At 41.8% G+C, this 16595-nt stretch overlaps 1 protein-coding gene across 1 annotated transcript; it reads left to right on the top strand.

The window, feature by feature from the left end:
* Window positions 1–136: 136 nt before the first annotated feature.
* LRIT1 (leucine rich repeat, Ig-like and transmembrane domains 1) lies at window positions 137–10614 on the top strand. Its single transcript, XM_009987703.2, has 4 exons — window positions 137–258; window positions 2824–3290; window positions 6936–7241; window positions 9629–10614. The coding sequence occupies exons 1-4, from the start codon at window positions 137–139 to the stop codon at window positions 10612–10614; spliced, it is 1881 nt and encodes a 626-aa protein (XP_009986005.2).
* The last annotated feature ends 5981 nt before the right edge of the window (window positions 10615–16595 follow it).

Genomic DNA, 16595 nt, shown 5'->3' with positions numbered 1-16595 from the left:
AGCGAGGGCTGGAAGATCACAGCGCGGCTGAAAACGAAAGGGAGTTAACAAGATGTGACCGGTCAATGGATAAAACAATAGGCGAACCCCTCCACGTTGCCTAGTGCCCAGGTGTCCTTCCCATGCACAGGTAGCCATGTGGATCGTGGTGAGTTTGCTCTGCTGCCTAACGCTCGGAGGGCTGCCATGGGTGGGTGGCTCGTGCCCATCGCAGTGCAGCTGCGCCTTCCACAGCCTCAGCGAAGGGACGAAAGCCAGGTATGCCGATACTGTGCCCGGGGGGACTGCCGTGCTTTCTCTGGGTGTTGGGGATCTTATTTCTTCTCCTCTGAAAGGATGCTCAGAGGAGAGAATATTGCATCCAGACTTTGTGTCCATTATTTTTCCGGTCGCTTTGTGCTCTAGCTTTATTTGCAGAGGATTAGCTTCTGAAAACTCAGTAAGCTGATTTCAGAGAAAGCGTTTGGGCATCGCCTCTGTGAGAACAGAAGTGACATAATTACCGCTGGTGCAATGGCAAAAAGGGAATAAAATTCAAACAACATTTTCTTTTTTTAAACTTTATGCTCAAAATGCTAGTTTTAAAAGGCTTTATTCTGCTCTGCTGGTTTGTTTCTAAAGTGTAACTAGATTTGGCTTATGTTGTGGTACCAAAACTGCAATGCTGTTTAGTTAAAAAAATCCTTCAGTTGGAGATTTTAGGCAAAGCGATAGGCTCTAGATGAGAATGAACCAGAAAAATAGATAATAATGGTAATGATAACAATAATAATATAATTCTCAGATTGGAAATGTTCAGTTAAAAAAGAAGACAAGACCAGAAGGGCATCCATGTTTGAATGCAACGCCATTGTACAGACATTTCTCTGGAGGACTGTAATAAAAAGTCTTTCTGAAGGGTAATCACAAAGTAATGATCTGACTTAATGAAATACAGACTACGTTTCTATAACGTATACTTCACAGTAGACGAGGTTTTGTGACAGAGATACAGTATTTGCAAAATTCTTTGGAAGAAATTTTTTCTAGACAAGACCACAGTACTGAAATGAAAGTTTGTCCCCTATATTTTGGATCACCATGAAATAGATCTACTTTCTTATCTCTTTCATTGTGCTATAGATTTAATACCAGAAACATTCCCAGTAAGAAGCGTGGTAGAGACAGAAGTCATCAGCGATTGTTAAAAGGGAGTGCAATAGCAGGACAGCCAATTATTGCTCCATAAATGTCACAGTTCCCAGGGGAATTTCCTCTCAGTGACTGGAAAAAGCTGTAGTGTGTTTTGGTAACATATATAATAAAGCAAATATCCATTAGTCCTTTAAGGAGCATAATGTCACCTTTTTTTTTTTTGCATTATGATTAATATTTCTCATTACTAGAAGGAGATTATCCCACAGATTAAATGTTTTGTGCTCACTGACATAGTTTAGGGACATTATGAGAAGCACACAGTTTTACTGCCGTAGTAGCTCTGATACCAAACGTTTTGTGTCATGCCTACGCAAAAAAAAAATAAATAATATTTTATTGAAAGAGGATTTCTGGATTTTTCTTATTTGATAGATACTTCTCTTCCTCAAAATCTCAGCTTTCAGCTGAGGGTGGGCAGGATTTAATACCACAATAAAAACGCTGGATGAGAGTGATGTACTATGCTTTGATTATACATTAACAATTTAACTGTAGGCTTAAATAACATTTAACTCCAGGAAACTTGCATGAGCAGTTCAGCAATGGTATTTGTTTGTGTCGATAGTAGAGGAATAATTGCTTTCAACCCAAACCAATCTGGTTTTGGCAGCTTTGTAATATTCCGTTTATCAGCCAGGCAGTGTGGTAAAATGTTACTTGACTGATCACATTACATTTCTTGTGGTATCTTGTTTAGCATGTGGAGTGAGACATGCCTATCTAAACTGTTACCTTTTGCAAGGTGGCTTTGTATTTTGTTAAGAACTTGCCATTCTCTCCTTGCTGATAGGCAAATTAAACTGCAGTCTGGGAGACCTATTTTGTCTTCCTTCGTTCCTCATAGCTATCTACAATCCCACGTTTTGGCAAAGTCAAAGTCACAGTTCTTCATACAACGGCTGTGAAAATGCAGCCATAGGGTTTTCATGATTTGACCTCTAGAGATTGGAAATGGGAAGAACAATTAAGACACATAAATCTGCCTTGCTTTTAGTATAGCGTTTTCCAGAGTTAATTTTCTGCTCTTTCACTCTCATAACTATACATGCCTGCAGTGTAGTGACTGCTACCATCTGTACACACCTTGCAGCCTATTTCATAGTAAAGCAGAGCCTACTATAGTATATTTCCAGTGAGTTGTTAGATGACTTTCTTATCCTCATTTCACAAACCAAAGATCCTGTGCTGTATTTAATCTATGTTACTTCTTGCCATCCCACGTGTCAGTAAGGCTTCTTTTCGTATGTCTGCTATTGTTCAATTTATGGATCCTTTTGTTTTAACATGCACTAGAATCCTCTGTTGTGCATGAATGTTGTCATTGCTGTCTGTTGTAAGTACTCTAAAAAAAATTGAATGAAAAAAAAGCAGGAACACTACATGGGCCAAACTCAGACTCCCACCTCTCCAGGAGAGGCACAACACTGCAGTCTCTGCAGTCAAAAGGTACATATGAATTACTGCAAGTTGATATGGTGATGTTGCAGAGATCAGAAGCAAGTAAGAAATGATAAGAAGAAAGTTTGTGAAAAAAGGCAGGCAGATGAAAGTCTTGCATTAAAATAAAGTTTCAAAACCTTTTCAAAATACAAGAAAGTCACATCTGTGTGTGTGTTTCCCCACCAGGACAGTGCTGTGCAATGACCCGGAGATGACCCTCACTCCTGTCAACATCCCCGTAGATACATCCAAGCTTCGGATAGAAAAGACAGCCATTCGCAGGGTGCCAGGAGAGGCTTTCCATGGGCTGCACAACCTGGAGTACCTCTGGATGCCCTATAACTCCCTGGCCAGCCTCAGTGGGATCACCTTCAAGGGCCTCCGTCGCTTGCAGGAGCTGAGGCTGGATGGGAACGACTTAATATCATTCCCCTGGGAAACCTTGGCTGACATGCCACAGCTAAGGCTTCTGGATTTACACAACAACGAACTTACCTCAATCCCTCCAGATGCTGCTCGTTATGTCAAGAATATCACATACCTGGACCTGTCTAGCAATAAGCTGATGACTCTTCCTCAGGTTCTTATTGCCACCTGGGCCAACCTCCAGGCTGTTCCTTACTTCCCCAACGATAACTCCAAGATCATCCTAGGTAAGAGAAGGGCCTTTTGTTTTGCAAGGGGCACAAATGTCAAGAGCTTCACATCTTATTGCAGCATTTTCACCTGCTCTGGTTACCACAGCAAGGACACTGCTGTGTACAATTTAATACCCCGTATAAAGAGTGCAAATTCATTTACATATTAACAAACCCACCTCAGGCTCCCCACACCCAGCTTGTTACGCCATAAACTTCATCACTAGCTTGAATCTTCGTAACACTAAACTAGTGACTCCTGCTCAAGCCCTTTTTATTTATTGACACTGCCATTTTTGACAGAAATACAAATATGATTAGAGCTCCACATCATTCATCTACTCTTTTCTAATAACAGTTACTATGGAATCGATCCATTTCAAGCAGCATTAAATAAAAAGATGGATATTTATTGTGCCTAAATTAAAGAGAAATAAAGCCATCACCGAGCATAGACTCTGGGTCAGGACTGCCAGTTTGTCTCTTTCCAGAGCCTTGTTTATCTGTTCACACAGAATTAAACTCTATTCTCCCCAAAGCCACCAAGATAGTGCTGCCTTCAAGGGCAGCTATGAAGTTACAAGAATCCACTTTTTGGTGACAATTCTGGGCTCCTCAGAAGTATGGCTTTGGGACAATTGTCCATTTTTGTGTCAGAGGGCACATTACAGATGACTGTCTTGAATCTTCTCAGCTGGAGTATCCCTAGATGAGGTTTCGAGCACATTTACTAGTTCAGGGGATTACTACTCAGCCTTTTAGCTATTGTGCACTGGTTCAAATCCACAGCAAGTTGATGATGGCTCAGAATTGTTGCCATCTGCTGTCTTCACCTGCTATGAGCTGACCTAGCTCCACTGACTGTGTTTGATCTGCGGGGTGTGTATATCTGCATGTACTGCCTCTACAGCCGTGGGTGTGAGTTCGGACACTTGTTGATAATCTCATCAAAGACACTGCAAGTTTTCTCTCACTCTGGAAAGTACCCACTGCTCTTTGTTCTCTGGGTAAATTTAGGGAGGTAAAGTTTTTAAAACCAGATTGCAGTGGAAGGAGACACAAGACTTAAAAAAAAAATCAAATTGCCAACTAAAAAGCTTTTAATGTCCTTAGCAGATGTTGTTTAAGGTTTCATTAGCATCAGGAGAGGAGCAGGTGTTTCGTCACCTTGTTGCCTGTTTTTGCCAGATGTGGGATCAAGATCTCTAAGCCAAAGCTGGCTGTTTGAGATTGCCCATTTAATTTGTGGCATGACAAGACACTGCCTAGATCATACTCTTCTCTTTATTTTTGTTTTTAGAGTTGAGTTACATGTGAAAATGTTATTCTATTTAATATAGATTAAGAGAGTATTTTGTCACAAAGAACAGATCATGCCTTGATGCTTGTGGCCAACCTGAGTGTTTACGTAGCCAGCTGTGCACAGGTTGCTTGTGCCAGGATCCTAAAAAATTCATGTAGGCAAATGAGCATAATGCTAAGATTAATACAGTAATGTATAGACACTCCAGCTCCTAGGTCCTATCCTGCTGACATCCATAGGGACCAGGTATATAAAACGCACATCCCTCACACGAGCAGAATGGGAGAACACAACTGTACATTTCCGTTTCACTCTGCTCATGACTGTTTCTCATGGAGGCATAAAAAAATCCATGAATAATAAAGAGTCAGCCCAGTCCCTTCCTTTGTCTACAGTGCATCATTGTGACTCCTCTTCAGAGCCCTTGCTTGTAGACTACTTCAAGAAGAAGTACTTCTAGTAGCAGCTTGCTGGCTGATAGTCTGTGCCAAGGCTGCAAGCTTTTGCACATGAGGATTGCCCATGTGAGCCTACAGGACTGTGCTGTGCCAGGCAGCAAAGGGCTCGCTGGGGCTTTGGGGGTGCCGCGGCACCAGCTGGGGCTGGGGCACCTGCCAGGGAATCTGGAATAAATTGTTGTCTAGTGCATGATGTTAGAAGTAAGCTGCTAGCAAAAATGCCACAAATCAACAAAGCCAAGCTCTGAACTTTCATTCCTTATAGTCTCCTTAACTTTAATATATTAATTTGTAAGAAATGCCTCCCGCCAAGGTCCACCACTTTCAGATCTCCTTCCAAGCCTGAGTAGGATGGTATGCAATGATCTCAGCAAGAGATTTTTCAGCAGTCTTTGAAACAGTTTATTTGAGGACTCGGGGGCTTTTGATTGACCCTGTGTTTCTGTTGACTGCTGCAAATTTGAGCAGCTCCTTGGTGCTCATGGGGTCTTGTGGTGCACCCTCGGTGCTTGTGTCAAAACTTGGTTCTTGCTGGAAAACTGCTGCTTGCATGACTCCTGCTGTAGTGCACCAGGGGCAAGCAAGAGTGGACACCAGAGGGTGGGCAGCTCTTGTTTCATCCTGCTGGGAATCGAGGAAGTATTAGTACACTTTACTTTCAGGCAGTTGCCAGCTGCAAGCCATGTCCTTGGGCTGCCTGTGGAAAAGAGGAGGTGAAGCCCTCTTGGAGGGAGCAGAGCTTACTCCTGTGGCCCACAGGAGGCCTGGGACACCATACTTCTGCCTTAGGCTTCAAATGCATGCCTGGATTTAGGTGGTATAAATATCTTCAGTGCCCATGCTGCTAGCTAAAGTCATTAGAGACCATAAACTGTCTGTAGTCCAGGTGAACGTGAATATTTGTAAGTAGGCTGACACAGATTTAATCAGAATGCAGCAACTTCTGTTCCTGCATTGCCCTAGTTCTGATTTCACTTTTTCAGTACCATCTTCACAGATCTATTTTTAATAGAGTAATGTCTCATTTTTTCAGAATTTGAGTTCAATAAACACACACTGATATAGCAAGAAAGAAAGAGAGACACATTCTGGGACTCTGAAACAGGAGTATATTCTTCAATATGCCCCTGTATTCTTCAATATACCTCTTTCTATGTATATGTTCTTAATATAGTTATTGTCTATTTATATCCTTTTATATACCATAACATGTATATTTTTCAATTTACTTCTTAAAACAGTTCTTTCATCTTATCAAGTGTAAATTAGCATTTCAGGAGAAACAACTGATTACTAAAATAATGAAAAAACTTAGAATAACAAGGCTGGAAAAGAACTCTTACAGTCAAGCAGGATCACCTACACCTGTTGCAGGCCTGACAGTTGTCTTGATAATCTGGCTAATATTTTAATAATCTCCAGTGAGAAGAATTCCCTAGTCTAAGGAAGAGACTCCAGAGTCTGTTCGTACCAAAAAAATCCACATCCCAAACCAAACCAGCCCTCCCCCACGACTACTTGTTTTTTCCATCCTAGAACCAAATGTATTTATAACAACTTCTTGTTTTGCTTCTTTATGTGCATAAATAGCGATGTTTTTGTGATATGAATAATCCTGCTTTGAGTTTAAAGAATATGATTTCATCTCCAGATTTCGAGATACCTTAGCAAGCCGTATTTGTTCCCTTCTACTAACTGGCAACTATGGGATCCATCAAGCTCAGCCAACAGCAGCGACGGGCTGTAGGGACAACAGACCCACCCCTGCATATGCACGGGCAGTCCTTGTCAGGCAGATTAGGAGTCTATCACAGTTTGTCCTGCTGAAAAATAGAAACAAAAGTGGCAGAAACAAAAGGTGCTGTTGGAGTGACTTAGTGCTCTGGTTTATTTTGACAGGCTTGCAAGACAATCCTTGGGTATGTGACTGCAGTCTGTATGAAATGGTCCATTTCCTAAATTTCCAGTCTCCTAACATAGCATTCATTGAGCCCAGGCTGAAATGCTTCACCCCCCGGAGCCTTGCAGGAGTCTTCTTCAGCCAAGTTGAGCTAAGGAAGTGTCAAAGCCCCGTTGTACATACGTCTGTAGCCAAAGTAAAGACCATCCTGGGCAGCACTGTGCTACTGCGATGTGGGACAACAGGAGTGCCCATTCCTGAGCTCAGCTGGAGAAGGGCTGATGGTGCTCAACTGAACGGCACAGGTGGGTTTGGTTTAAGATTTTCTTATACACAAGGAATAAATGAGGGAGACCTGCACCTTTATTTTCTATGGACTGTTCAGCAAATGGAAGCTTCTATGACAACAGATCCTCCCTACTGATGAGAGACTCAAAAAAAAGAAAGTGGTGCAAAAATTAAGATTCACTATAATTCACAATAGTATTGTGTGTAATTAAATATAGCTTTGTGATTTTCTGTAGACTATAAAATTAATTACATTTTGATGTAAATATCATCAGATAAGTGTATACTGTTATGTGTAAAAGGTTGGTTTTGCTTTGTTTCCTAAAAGTTATGGTGATGATGAAAGGAGTCAAGGAGTTTTCTGCAAATCTATTGGAGCTGAAGAAATTAACTATGTTCAGCTGTAGCAAGAAGTTTTTTTAGTTTAGTTATTTAGTTATTCAGTCACTGAAAAGGCTTCCCACTTAATTATTTTATGGGTCTTCGAGAGTAATGATGAGCTATTATTAATCAGTTAGTAAACATCTCTGATAGAGAGATGTCTGACGTGAATTCAACTGGGATTCAAACTTGCTGTGGCAAAGAAAGGAAAGATTGCAAACATGCACCATTACTGATATGTTAAAAGAGAAAAGAGCCACTCAACTGCTAAAGGATACAATACATCAGTGACAGTGCTTCCAGGAAATGGTTCATTTCTGATGGATTGACAAGGTCTCTTGGGAAAAGGCTTTGTGGGAGAAATGCTGACCAGGTCCCTCTTCTGTGCTCACCCCTCTTAAGGGGTAAGCCTTCAAACAACCACTGTTTTTGTGATTGATCATGATTTCATATCCATTCACAAGAATGACTGGACCTCAAATTGCAATGTTGGTCCTTTAATGTTCGGTAAATTTAGGGAAGAAACTTCTTAGCTTTTTGCTCTAGAGGTTTTAGATCAGGACCTCAATCTTCATCCCTCCAACCTTCCCTGAATGCTACTGTCTCCCAGGCCTGACCCTGACTTTCATAGAGGGTCTAAACTCAGCAGATAAATCGCTAAGTATGGAGTCTGATCTTCAGAGGGTTAGTGTGCTCCTCAGTGCACAGAAACAGGGAAAGAGCATTTTTCTTTCACAGCAGTAGAACAACTTGTAAGAAATATTGTTTTTTGTGATCTGCACAAATCATTGCCCTTTTGTGTATGACATGCAGGCTGTAGCAGAGCTGCTCCTCATAATGATAATGTCTACCCATTGTGCTGCAAACATCCCTCCTACACTTGAAAGAGAACCACAACAAAAAATTAAATAGAGAATGCTTTCTGAAAGCGTATGTTGAGTTTACTTTGAGCTACAACTGAGAGTGATGTATTTTGTGCCTCATTAAATCAGACTTTAGCACCTTTCAATAAAAAGTTGGCTGAAAATATACATTATTTTTCAGCAATGGCAGCTTCTGTGCCAATGCTATATAATATGACTGTTTGAAATGTTGGTGTTCTGAATAGAAAGGAGTGAGAAACAGCCCACAGCCTGTATGCATGGGGAAGTGTCATAGGAATACTGGTAGCTTTATGTTTTTTAATATACCCATTCAGTAAATAATTACACTGAAAAAGTAACTTCTGCTCCCACTGTATTTCGCTGCCATTGGAACGTGCCCTGGTTGCTAAGGCTGAACCCTGACCCTACGAGGTCTTGGGAGAAGTTTGCATCCTGTCTTACCTTTGCTTTCAGGCATCTCTCTGGTTTACCTTTCAATGGGAAAGGGCAGAGATAGTATGAGCTCATCCTAAGGAGGCTGGTTAAGTAGTGAAGAAGGTGCTTTACCCTTCTGCATGATCCCAGCTCTTTTTTTTTCTGCACAAATAGAAGAAAGGCAAAAAAAGCTATTTTAGCCTCCTGGTAAACCAAGTGAGAAAATCAACACTCAGCTGTGTACATATCGTTCAGTAGTAAGTGATCAGACTTCCCTGTGTTTGGCTCAATATAAAAATCTACACTAATTTAGCAATAAAAGGGATATTATTTTTCAACTATTTTTCTCCATACACTCTAGACTAGTTCATATATGGTTTTAGAAAAAAATCTCCACTGTTTGTACTTTCCGTGACTTTTTTTTTTTTTTTTAAGGGAAGAACGTTTCCTGTTTTGTCTTCAAACTGTGTGTCAATTGGGAGGAAATAGCATCAAATGCTTCACATACATTCAATCTGAAGCAGTGTAAATCCCAGCATAACCTATTTTTAGTGTTAATGTCCTTTTCTTGGATTTACTTTGATTTTGTAAGGTTCTTGGTAGCAAAAAGAAATTATTCTACTGTATTCAGCAGACATTTGGCTGAATGAATCTTAATATTTTACGAAACGTTATTAATTCTATTGATTATTACCTATTTATTTTACATTTTTCCTTCCTTGCAGTTCACCAAGAGATTTCCAGTGATGGGATGAGCTGGTCTATTCTGGGCCTGCCTGTGGTCTCTTATCTCGACTCTGGAGAGTACATCTGTAAAGCAAAGAATTTTCTGGGGGCAACAGAGGCGTTCATATCTCTCATCATCACGGACTCAGAAAGCACGGATGACCCCAACTCTAACGCCAAAGGCGCATGGAGCGGGAAGGCGAGCGGGATGGAGGCAGCTGCCTACAATGACAAGCTAGTGGCAAGGTACGTTATCACCACCTCCACTGTGCCTACTGTGAGGGCTGGAGCGGGCACCGGGGAGGGCCCCGTCCTCCCAGATGCGGCACAAGATAGCAACTCCAGAAACCTGCTGGTGAGCCCACCTACCAGTCAGCAGGAGCCGGAGCGAATTGTGAGGTCTGTCAGGGTGATAGGAGACACTGATCAGAGTATCACCCTGGCCTGGAAAGCACCTCTGGCAAAGAACACAACAGTGTTCAGTGTCCTCTATGCTGTCTTTGGGGAGAGAGACATGCGTCGGATCAACGTGGAGCCAGGGAAGACCAAGGTCACCATTTATGGGCTGCTGCCAAAGACCAAATACATTGTGTGTGTCTGCGTGAAAGGCCTGATCCCCAGGAAGGAGCAATGCATCATATTTTCCACAGACGAAGTTGCCAGCGCAGGAGGGACCCAGAAGCTCATCAATGTGGTTGTCATCAGCGTGGCTTGTGTCATTGCTGTCCCTCTGACCCTGGTGGTCTGCTGTGGAGCACTGAAAAGGCGCTGCAAAAAATGCTTTGTGCGAAAACCCAAGGAAATTCAGGAGTCCTATGTCACCTTCGAAAGCCTGTCTCCTGGGGCCAAGGCGAAAGGCGTGGAAGGAGAATACTTGACTAGACACACCCCCGATGAGTCGAACAGGCTGCTGTCTGCCCGATCCAGTGTGGACTCAGAAGCAATACCAAAGATAGAGGGGCAACCTAACGAATACTTTTGCTGACAATAACTAGGCTGATTATCAGCTCGCCAGGTGGAAAGCACGTGGCTGTATATATGACTCTCTGGTCCACCACTGCAGGCCACCCTGTCAATGCTTCTGTCTCCAGCATGTTCTGGAGGAGGATGTGAGAGGGTAGATGGTGCCCAAGCTTTACAGAAACATGTTGCTCATCCCACTTGGGGTTTGCTGTTTTGTACCCAGTCAAAAGCTTCTATGATAATGGTCTTGTTCTCCTGGACCACTTTTACTTTCATAAAATGAAGCATGCACACTGAGTGTGAGGACATTAAGCAACATTTCTGAGTGCGCTCTGCTTGATGTTGTTTAGTACCTGCTCTGCAATATGCTAAGTATTTTATTCTCAGCTCTTCTGGTGTTCTTTTGGTTGTCAAACAGGGGAGTGTTTAGTAATTTTAGTATAAATATCTATGAAGGTAAAGATTGAGAGTCTCACCTTTTACATCCCCCGTGTTTGCATGAAACATGCAGCCTGATGCTTAAGAGATCACTAAACGCAGATATACAGCAACCGTTCCTTGTACGTCCAACATAATAACAGCTCTGTGCTCTGAATTCAGAGAAATGTGCAAAGGAGAGAAATAAAGAGACAAAACCCAATCCATTCCTGAGAATACGTAATAGGGAGCGTTTTGTGATTGCATTTTGGCCCTAAACACTATTCTTAAGATTTTCTTGAACAACAGTACCTCACAGCTCTTTCAGTATCAGGTCTAGCTGGCATTTTCTAGCTGTATTGTAATTAGTAGAATATGTTTTATATCAGCTGTGCTAGTTAAAATTGTACAATATCCTACTCTGCAAGTTGTGTGTGGTGTTGTAATGCTTTGTAATCATACTGAGAAACCTACATTAGACAGTTCTGCAAAAATCTCCCAGACCAGCCCTGTCGTTGCTGCCAGCTCTCCTGACAAAACTGGTGGTGAAGACCAAAGGACTGAGCCAGGCACTTGCGGTTTGGTCATGAAAATACCTTGCTCTGTGCAGAGCAGGGGTACGTAATGAGGTGGTAGATTGCTGGCCAGGCACACGTCAGCCGTACTTCCACCATGGCATCAGTGGTTGCAGAGGCTCAGTGCGGACTTTTGGGTTCAAACTTTTCACAAGATCAAGAACCCTGAAAAAAACTGTCAGATATTCAGCTAAAGGTACTTTCATAGCCAGGGTGAGCTTATGAGTTATTTAAGTCCTGCAGCTCCACTGCAATTTGGATCTGAGTGCTTACCACAAAGCACTTCCCAGTTGTATTTTCCACTCCAGTCCCTCATGTAGTAATACTGTATATAATGTTTTTCTCTTTGTAATAAATATTCTTCATGAAGAAAATTCTATATGTTCTGCCAAATATTGAGTGGGAGGGATCCAGCCAAGTTGAAATGATAACTGATAAAGCTTGCTGAATTGTTTTGAAATGTGTATTTGTACATGTATTGGAGGATCTCCACTCACATTCTGGAGGTGTACATACTGCGTGGGTTAACAAAATTCACTGGTTGGAATGGGGCCCTGTGTGGATTTTGCAAGTCCTCCTTGTACAGCATGGTTTCAGTCATATCAGATTACTTGGCCTGATGGGAAAAGCAAGTCATTTGATCTCAACATAAATACTAGCAATAAGGGATACATTACAATAGTTTCTGATAGGACTCCCTGTATTTCTTGCATTAATGATAAACAAATTCTCTTGCACTGGGAGAATTTGTCAATCCCTGTATAAAATAATGCATGTTTCTTCTATCACTGCACTGCCTAGATGTTTAGGTTTGCAAATAACATTTTGTAAAGTTATGTATTTTAATACAAAAAATTAATGGATGAAATATGTAGTATGTAATTGATCTATTACATATTTATACAGTTGTATTTCCCTGGATGATTTTTAGAGTCTCTCTCCAAGGTAGAACAAAAATATTCTTCCAGTGGCAGTTTTTTGGGATGAGTTGCAAGAATTGCTGTATTATTGAGCCTGATTTCTGCCCACATCTGCAGCAGCATCACTGCGCTGTGCAGAAATCAGCCTGACATGGCCCTGGATGGATAAGCTAGCCCTGAAGAATCAAGGCTGTGCTAAGGCTCTCCTGCGATGAACAGAGTGGACGTACTCCCCAAGGACCTTCCTGTAAGTCAGGTTTGCAGGAGCTGACTGGGAACGAGAGGTATTTACCTTTCGGCTGCCTGGAGGCACAAGCTGACTAATTTGCCGCATCCAGCCCTGGCGAGGAGCAGCTCTTGCCCGCTCTGTTGTGTGCTCCGTCACACGGTCTGTGAGCCGGTGATGGAAAAGGCACTGGCTTGGCCAGCACTGTCGCTCCTTGCTTGCGAGGAGGGGAGGATGGAGAGGTCATCCTGTGGCATTTGCTGGGGATGTGTTAAATTTTACAGATTCTATTGGATATTTTTTTGTACTTTGAATGAATAGTGATCCCAAGTAGAACAAACATGATTTTTCTTTTCTATTTCCTGTGTCTATTCTCACTATCTCATAGGTGAGGCATCACACTTCAGCATCTCAACTGCTGCTGCTCCAAAACAAGCCTCTCTCTCTACTGCACCGGTGATTCACACAAGATGATAGGCAGTAGACAGAAACTTGTGTAAGCTCTGTGTCGTCTGATGTCAATCAGAAGAGAAACCCTATACTTAACTAAACTGCAGGTGAAACTTCAAACTATTAAGTAAACTGATTTGGTGCCAAATGCGACTTTCAAGGCTCTGGATCAGATTTTCAGTGGTATGAGGCATGTAAAAAAGCAGATAAATACCTCACTGGAATTTTTGTTGTTGTTTTAACCGAAGGGGTGTTAGGCACCTAGTTTCAGCAGGGTTAGCTCAGGCAAGCTTCCCTCTCTGGTCATAAGACATGCAAATGGAGCTGGCTCAGAGTTCAGGCAAGGAGAATATTCATCCCTGGAAACAATTTCTTACTTGGTTAAAGTCAGTCCTCAGACAAACGTGCTGTAAGAACCAAAATGAGCACCTGAATATCTTTTGGAATTACTGCATTAGTAGCATTTTAATTTTTTTTCTTTAACACTTTGTTTTGTTCAGTTTTCTTTTTCCCTGGAAAATATTTCCTCTGTTAATACTCTCTGTGTGCCAGATTTTGACCAATTTATTGCTTTTTGGGGTCTGTTTCAAATATTTTGGCACTGTCAAGCAATGTATTTTGGAACCTCTTGGAGTACAATGTTCCCTACTTTTGCTATTAAACCATTTCAAAATGTATTCTCTGATGAGTGGTGGACCACTTCAGTAACACTTAGGAATAAAGTACCCATTCACCTGCTTTAGGCAGGAGGTTGCACTGGCTGCCTGGGCTGAGTGCTTTGGGGAGCAGTGTGAGCCACTCCTCGATGGGCACTTCATGTGATATACAATGAAGACAAGCTCCTCCTTCCACAGTATCTTTTTATACTTATTTTGGAAACCATATTAGCGTAAATTTGAAAAATTAAGGATAAGGTTTCTAAAAGAAGGTAATACTGTTTTAAAAATTAGTCCTATTTGGACTGTACTGAAAAATTATTATTTCTTTTTCTTAAAAGGATTTGGAGAAAAGCAATCAAAATGAGGGAACTGAGCAGAATATGAATTAAATAATGTGCCCAATGTAATTAGAAAGGAGTACTGCAAGTAGTTGAAGTGCAAGAAGAAATGTATAAAAACATATTGAACTGTCAAAACATGTTTTTCCAAACATCTTAAAAAGGGTCCGGATTATCTGCTGAGTAGATTCAGACAAAGGCTAATACTGGCTCTGCAATATTTTTAATGCCACATATGTATAAAAATTCCACAAATGCAAAATAATGTTCAGGCTGACAAAAACCTTATTTCCACAACATGATCTAAATACGTTGGAAGGCTATAATTGTGTTGTGTGGTCACTTTCACATTTATTTGTGTGTGCCCAGAAAGAATAGACTAAAAGGTCTTTAAGTGACTAAAAATACAGGACACAAAAATGTGCAAATGCATATATATATATATTTGTGGAAAAAAAAAAGAAGAATGCAAAAATGACAAGAAAGACAGCAAAACGTTTTTCAAGATATTTTCAAAAATGAATGGATGTTGAAGAATGACTTTGAAAGCGTTCCAATGGTAAAATAAAATCTAAAGTTTAAAAAGCTCCTGAAGAAGCTGACATCAAAGTCCCTCAATGCCAGAGTGTTCTGGGAATGTCTGAAAAGTTTCAAGATGTATTTAATCAATAGTCAGTGCTGCAGTACTGTGCCTTAGTGGGAGCTACACCGGCTTTAAAGTCCATGAATAGACGATGTGAATTGTTGCCCAAAACACAACAAAATAATTACTCCCCTATTTTACTTTCCCATTAATCAAACTGAAAAAGAATTTAGCAATTGCTAGCAAAAGTCTGAACTGATGAGAAATAAGTGTGTATGCTCTGGAGAGCAGGACATGGAGCTTCTCAGAGGCAGCAGCAAGCCCTGGGGCAGTGCCTGTGTTCCCCGAGGTCTGGGGGCTGCTGGTGGTGATGTGGGGCTGCTGCAGGCACACCCCATGAGAGCGTGCTGGGCCTTGGCTCCTGCTTTTGGCACAGGAGGGTGGACTCTGCTCCCACCCTGAGATGCTCTAAGCCAGAGATGATGCCTTTCCTTTCCTCAGGAGGGTGAAAGGGCATGAGTGGTGCCCCTTTGCCGGCTCTCTGAGGGACGTGCTGTGGTGGAGCTGGAGCTGTGGTGCACCAGAGGACCCTGCCAGGGGCATTGGATTACTCAGAAAAACTGAGGAAAGACCTGCAAGTTTGTACGGCTGCTGTTGTCGCTGAAGGCTTGTGAAAGAAAAGTCTGTCTTACCTCTGTTCACATCACCCTCTTTTTTCAAAGCTGCTTTTTCAAGCCTGTACCATTTGGTGTTACATGAGCCGTATCTGAAAGACCCAACTGCAGCCTTCACCTCCTATGTCCTCCGCAGCAGGGATTTCTAACGCTGATAGCCCCGGCAGCGGGACCGTAATCGTAAAGCGTCAGCCTGGACTTGATTTCTTACAGCCCTGTTTGTGCCCGTCGTTCCGAGCTGGAGCTCGACTCCCTCACCATTGCTGGAAGCACGCAATGGGCGTCCTTTTGGCGTTTGCTTTGGCAATAGGCACAGTCTCTTAAACTCCACTTCCCATAGATTAGCAGACAATGTCTCTATGGAGATTTATTTTGACAGCTTAGGTTTTAGACAGCTTGGTCTGCATTTTGGCTTCGGCCAGGATGCCACATGACATTAAAGAGCAGCTGAACTGAGTGGACATCTGCTGTCACAAAAGTGACCATTAAATTTATGGGCAGACATAAACTGGGCTGAATTAAAAAGGCAACAAAATCCCCCTCCAGAAAGGAACATAAACATAATGGCTGCACCTAACACTGTTTGGGGGACTTTTTTCCTTTCCTTTTTTTCCCCATTTTCCCCCCTCTCTCTATCCTAAAGAGTGGGTAGATTTTCTACCCACTAATTAATCTGATTTTGATAAGTAATTCATCACTAGTTTCTCAGGTTAATACTGGACCTTCTGAGTACAGTTGGGATTTGGGAATATTTAGAGAAATGGCCTCTCCAGCAGCAAATAAATATCAGCCTGAAAACAGCCGGAGCATTGGCTCATGGTACTGACTGACACAGTTCTTTAAAAGGCCATTTTATGGCCTTGTAAAAGATAGGTGGGACTGCAAGGAGAGCTCACGTGGGAGAAAGAAAAACAACTGCAATGATTTTTTTTCTGTTAATCAACTCATTTATTTATGTTAATGTAGTTAGAGAATATGTTAATACAGACAGTGTAGAGAATACAGAGAAGCCTGGGTGAAATTTTACTTGCCGCATCCCAGGACACTGAGCATTGCTACGTGCCTGTACTGTGCCCAGAGATGTACATTGGGGGGGGACTGCCGATAGTTTTTACTCTATATGGAAGTCTGTTAATGCTTTTCATAAACTATTTTTTTAAA

Source organism: Tauraco erythrolophus, chromosome 9 (assembly GCF_009769465.1).
Source record: "Tauraco erythrolophus isolate bTauEry1 chromosome 9, bTauEry1.pri, whole genome shotgun sequence".
Lineage (NCBI taxonomy): Eukaryota > Metazoa > Chordata > Aves > Musophagiformes > Musophagidae > Tauraco > Tauraco erythrolophus.
The sequence above is the reverse complement of the archived record's forward strand: the minus strand, read 5'-3'. Positions and strand labels throughout refer to the sequence as shown.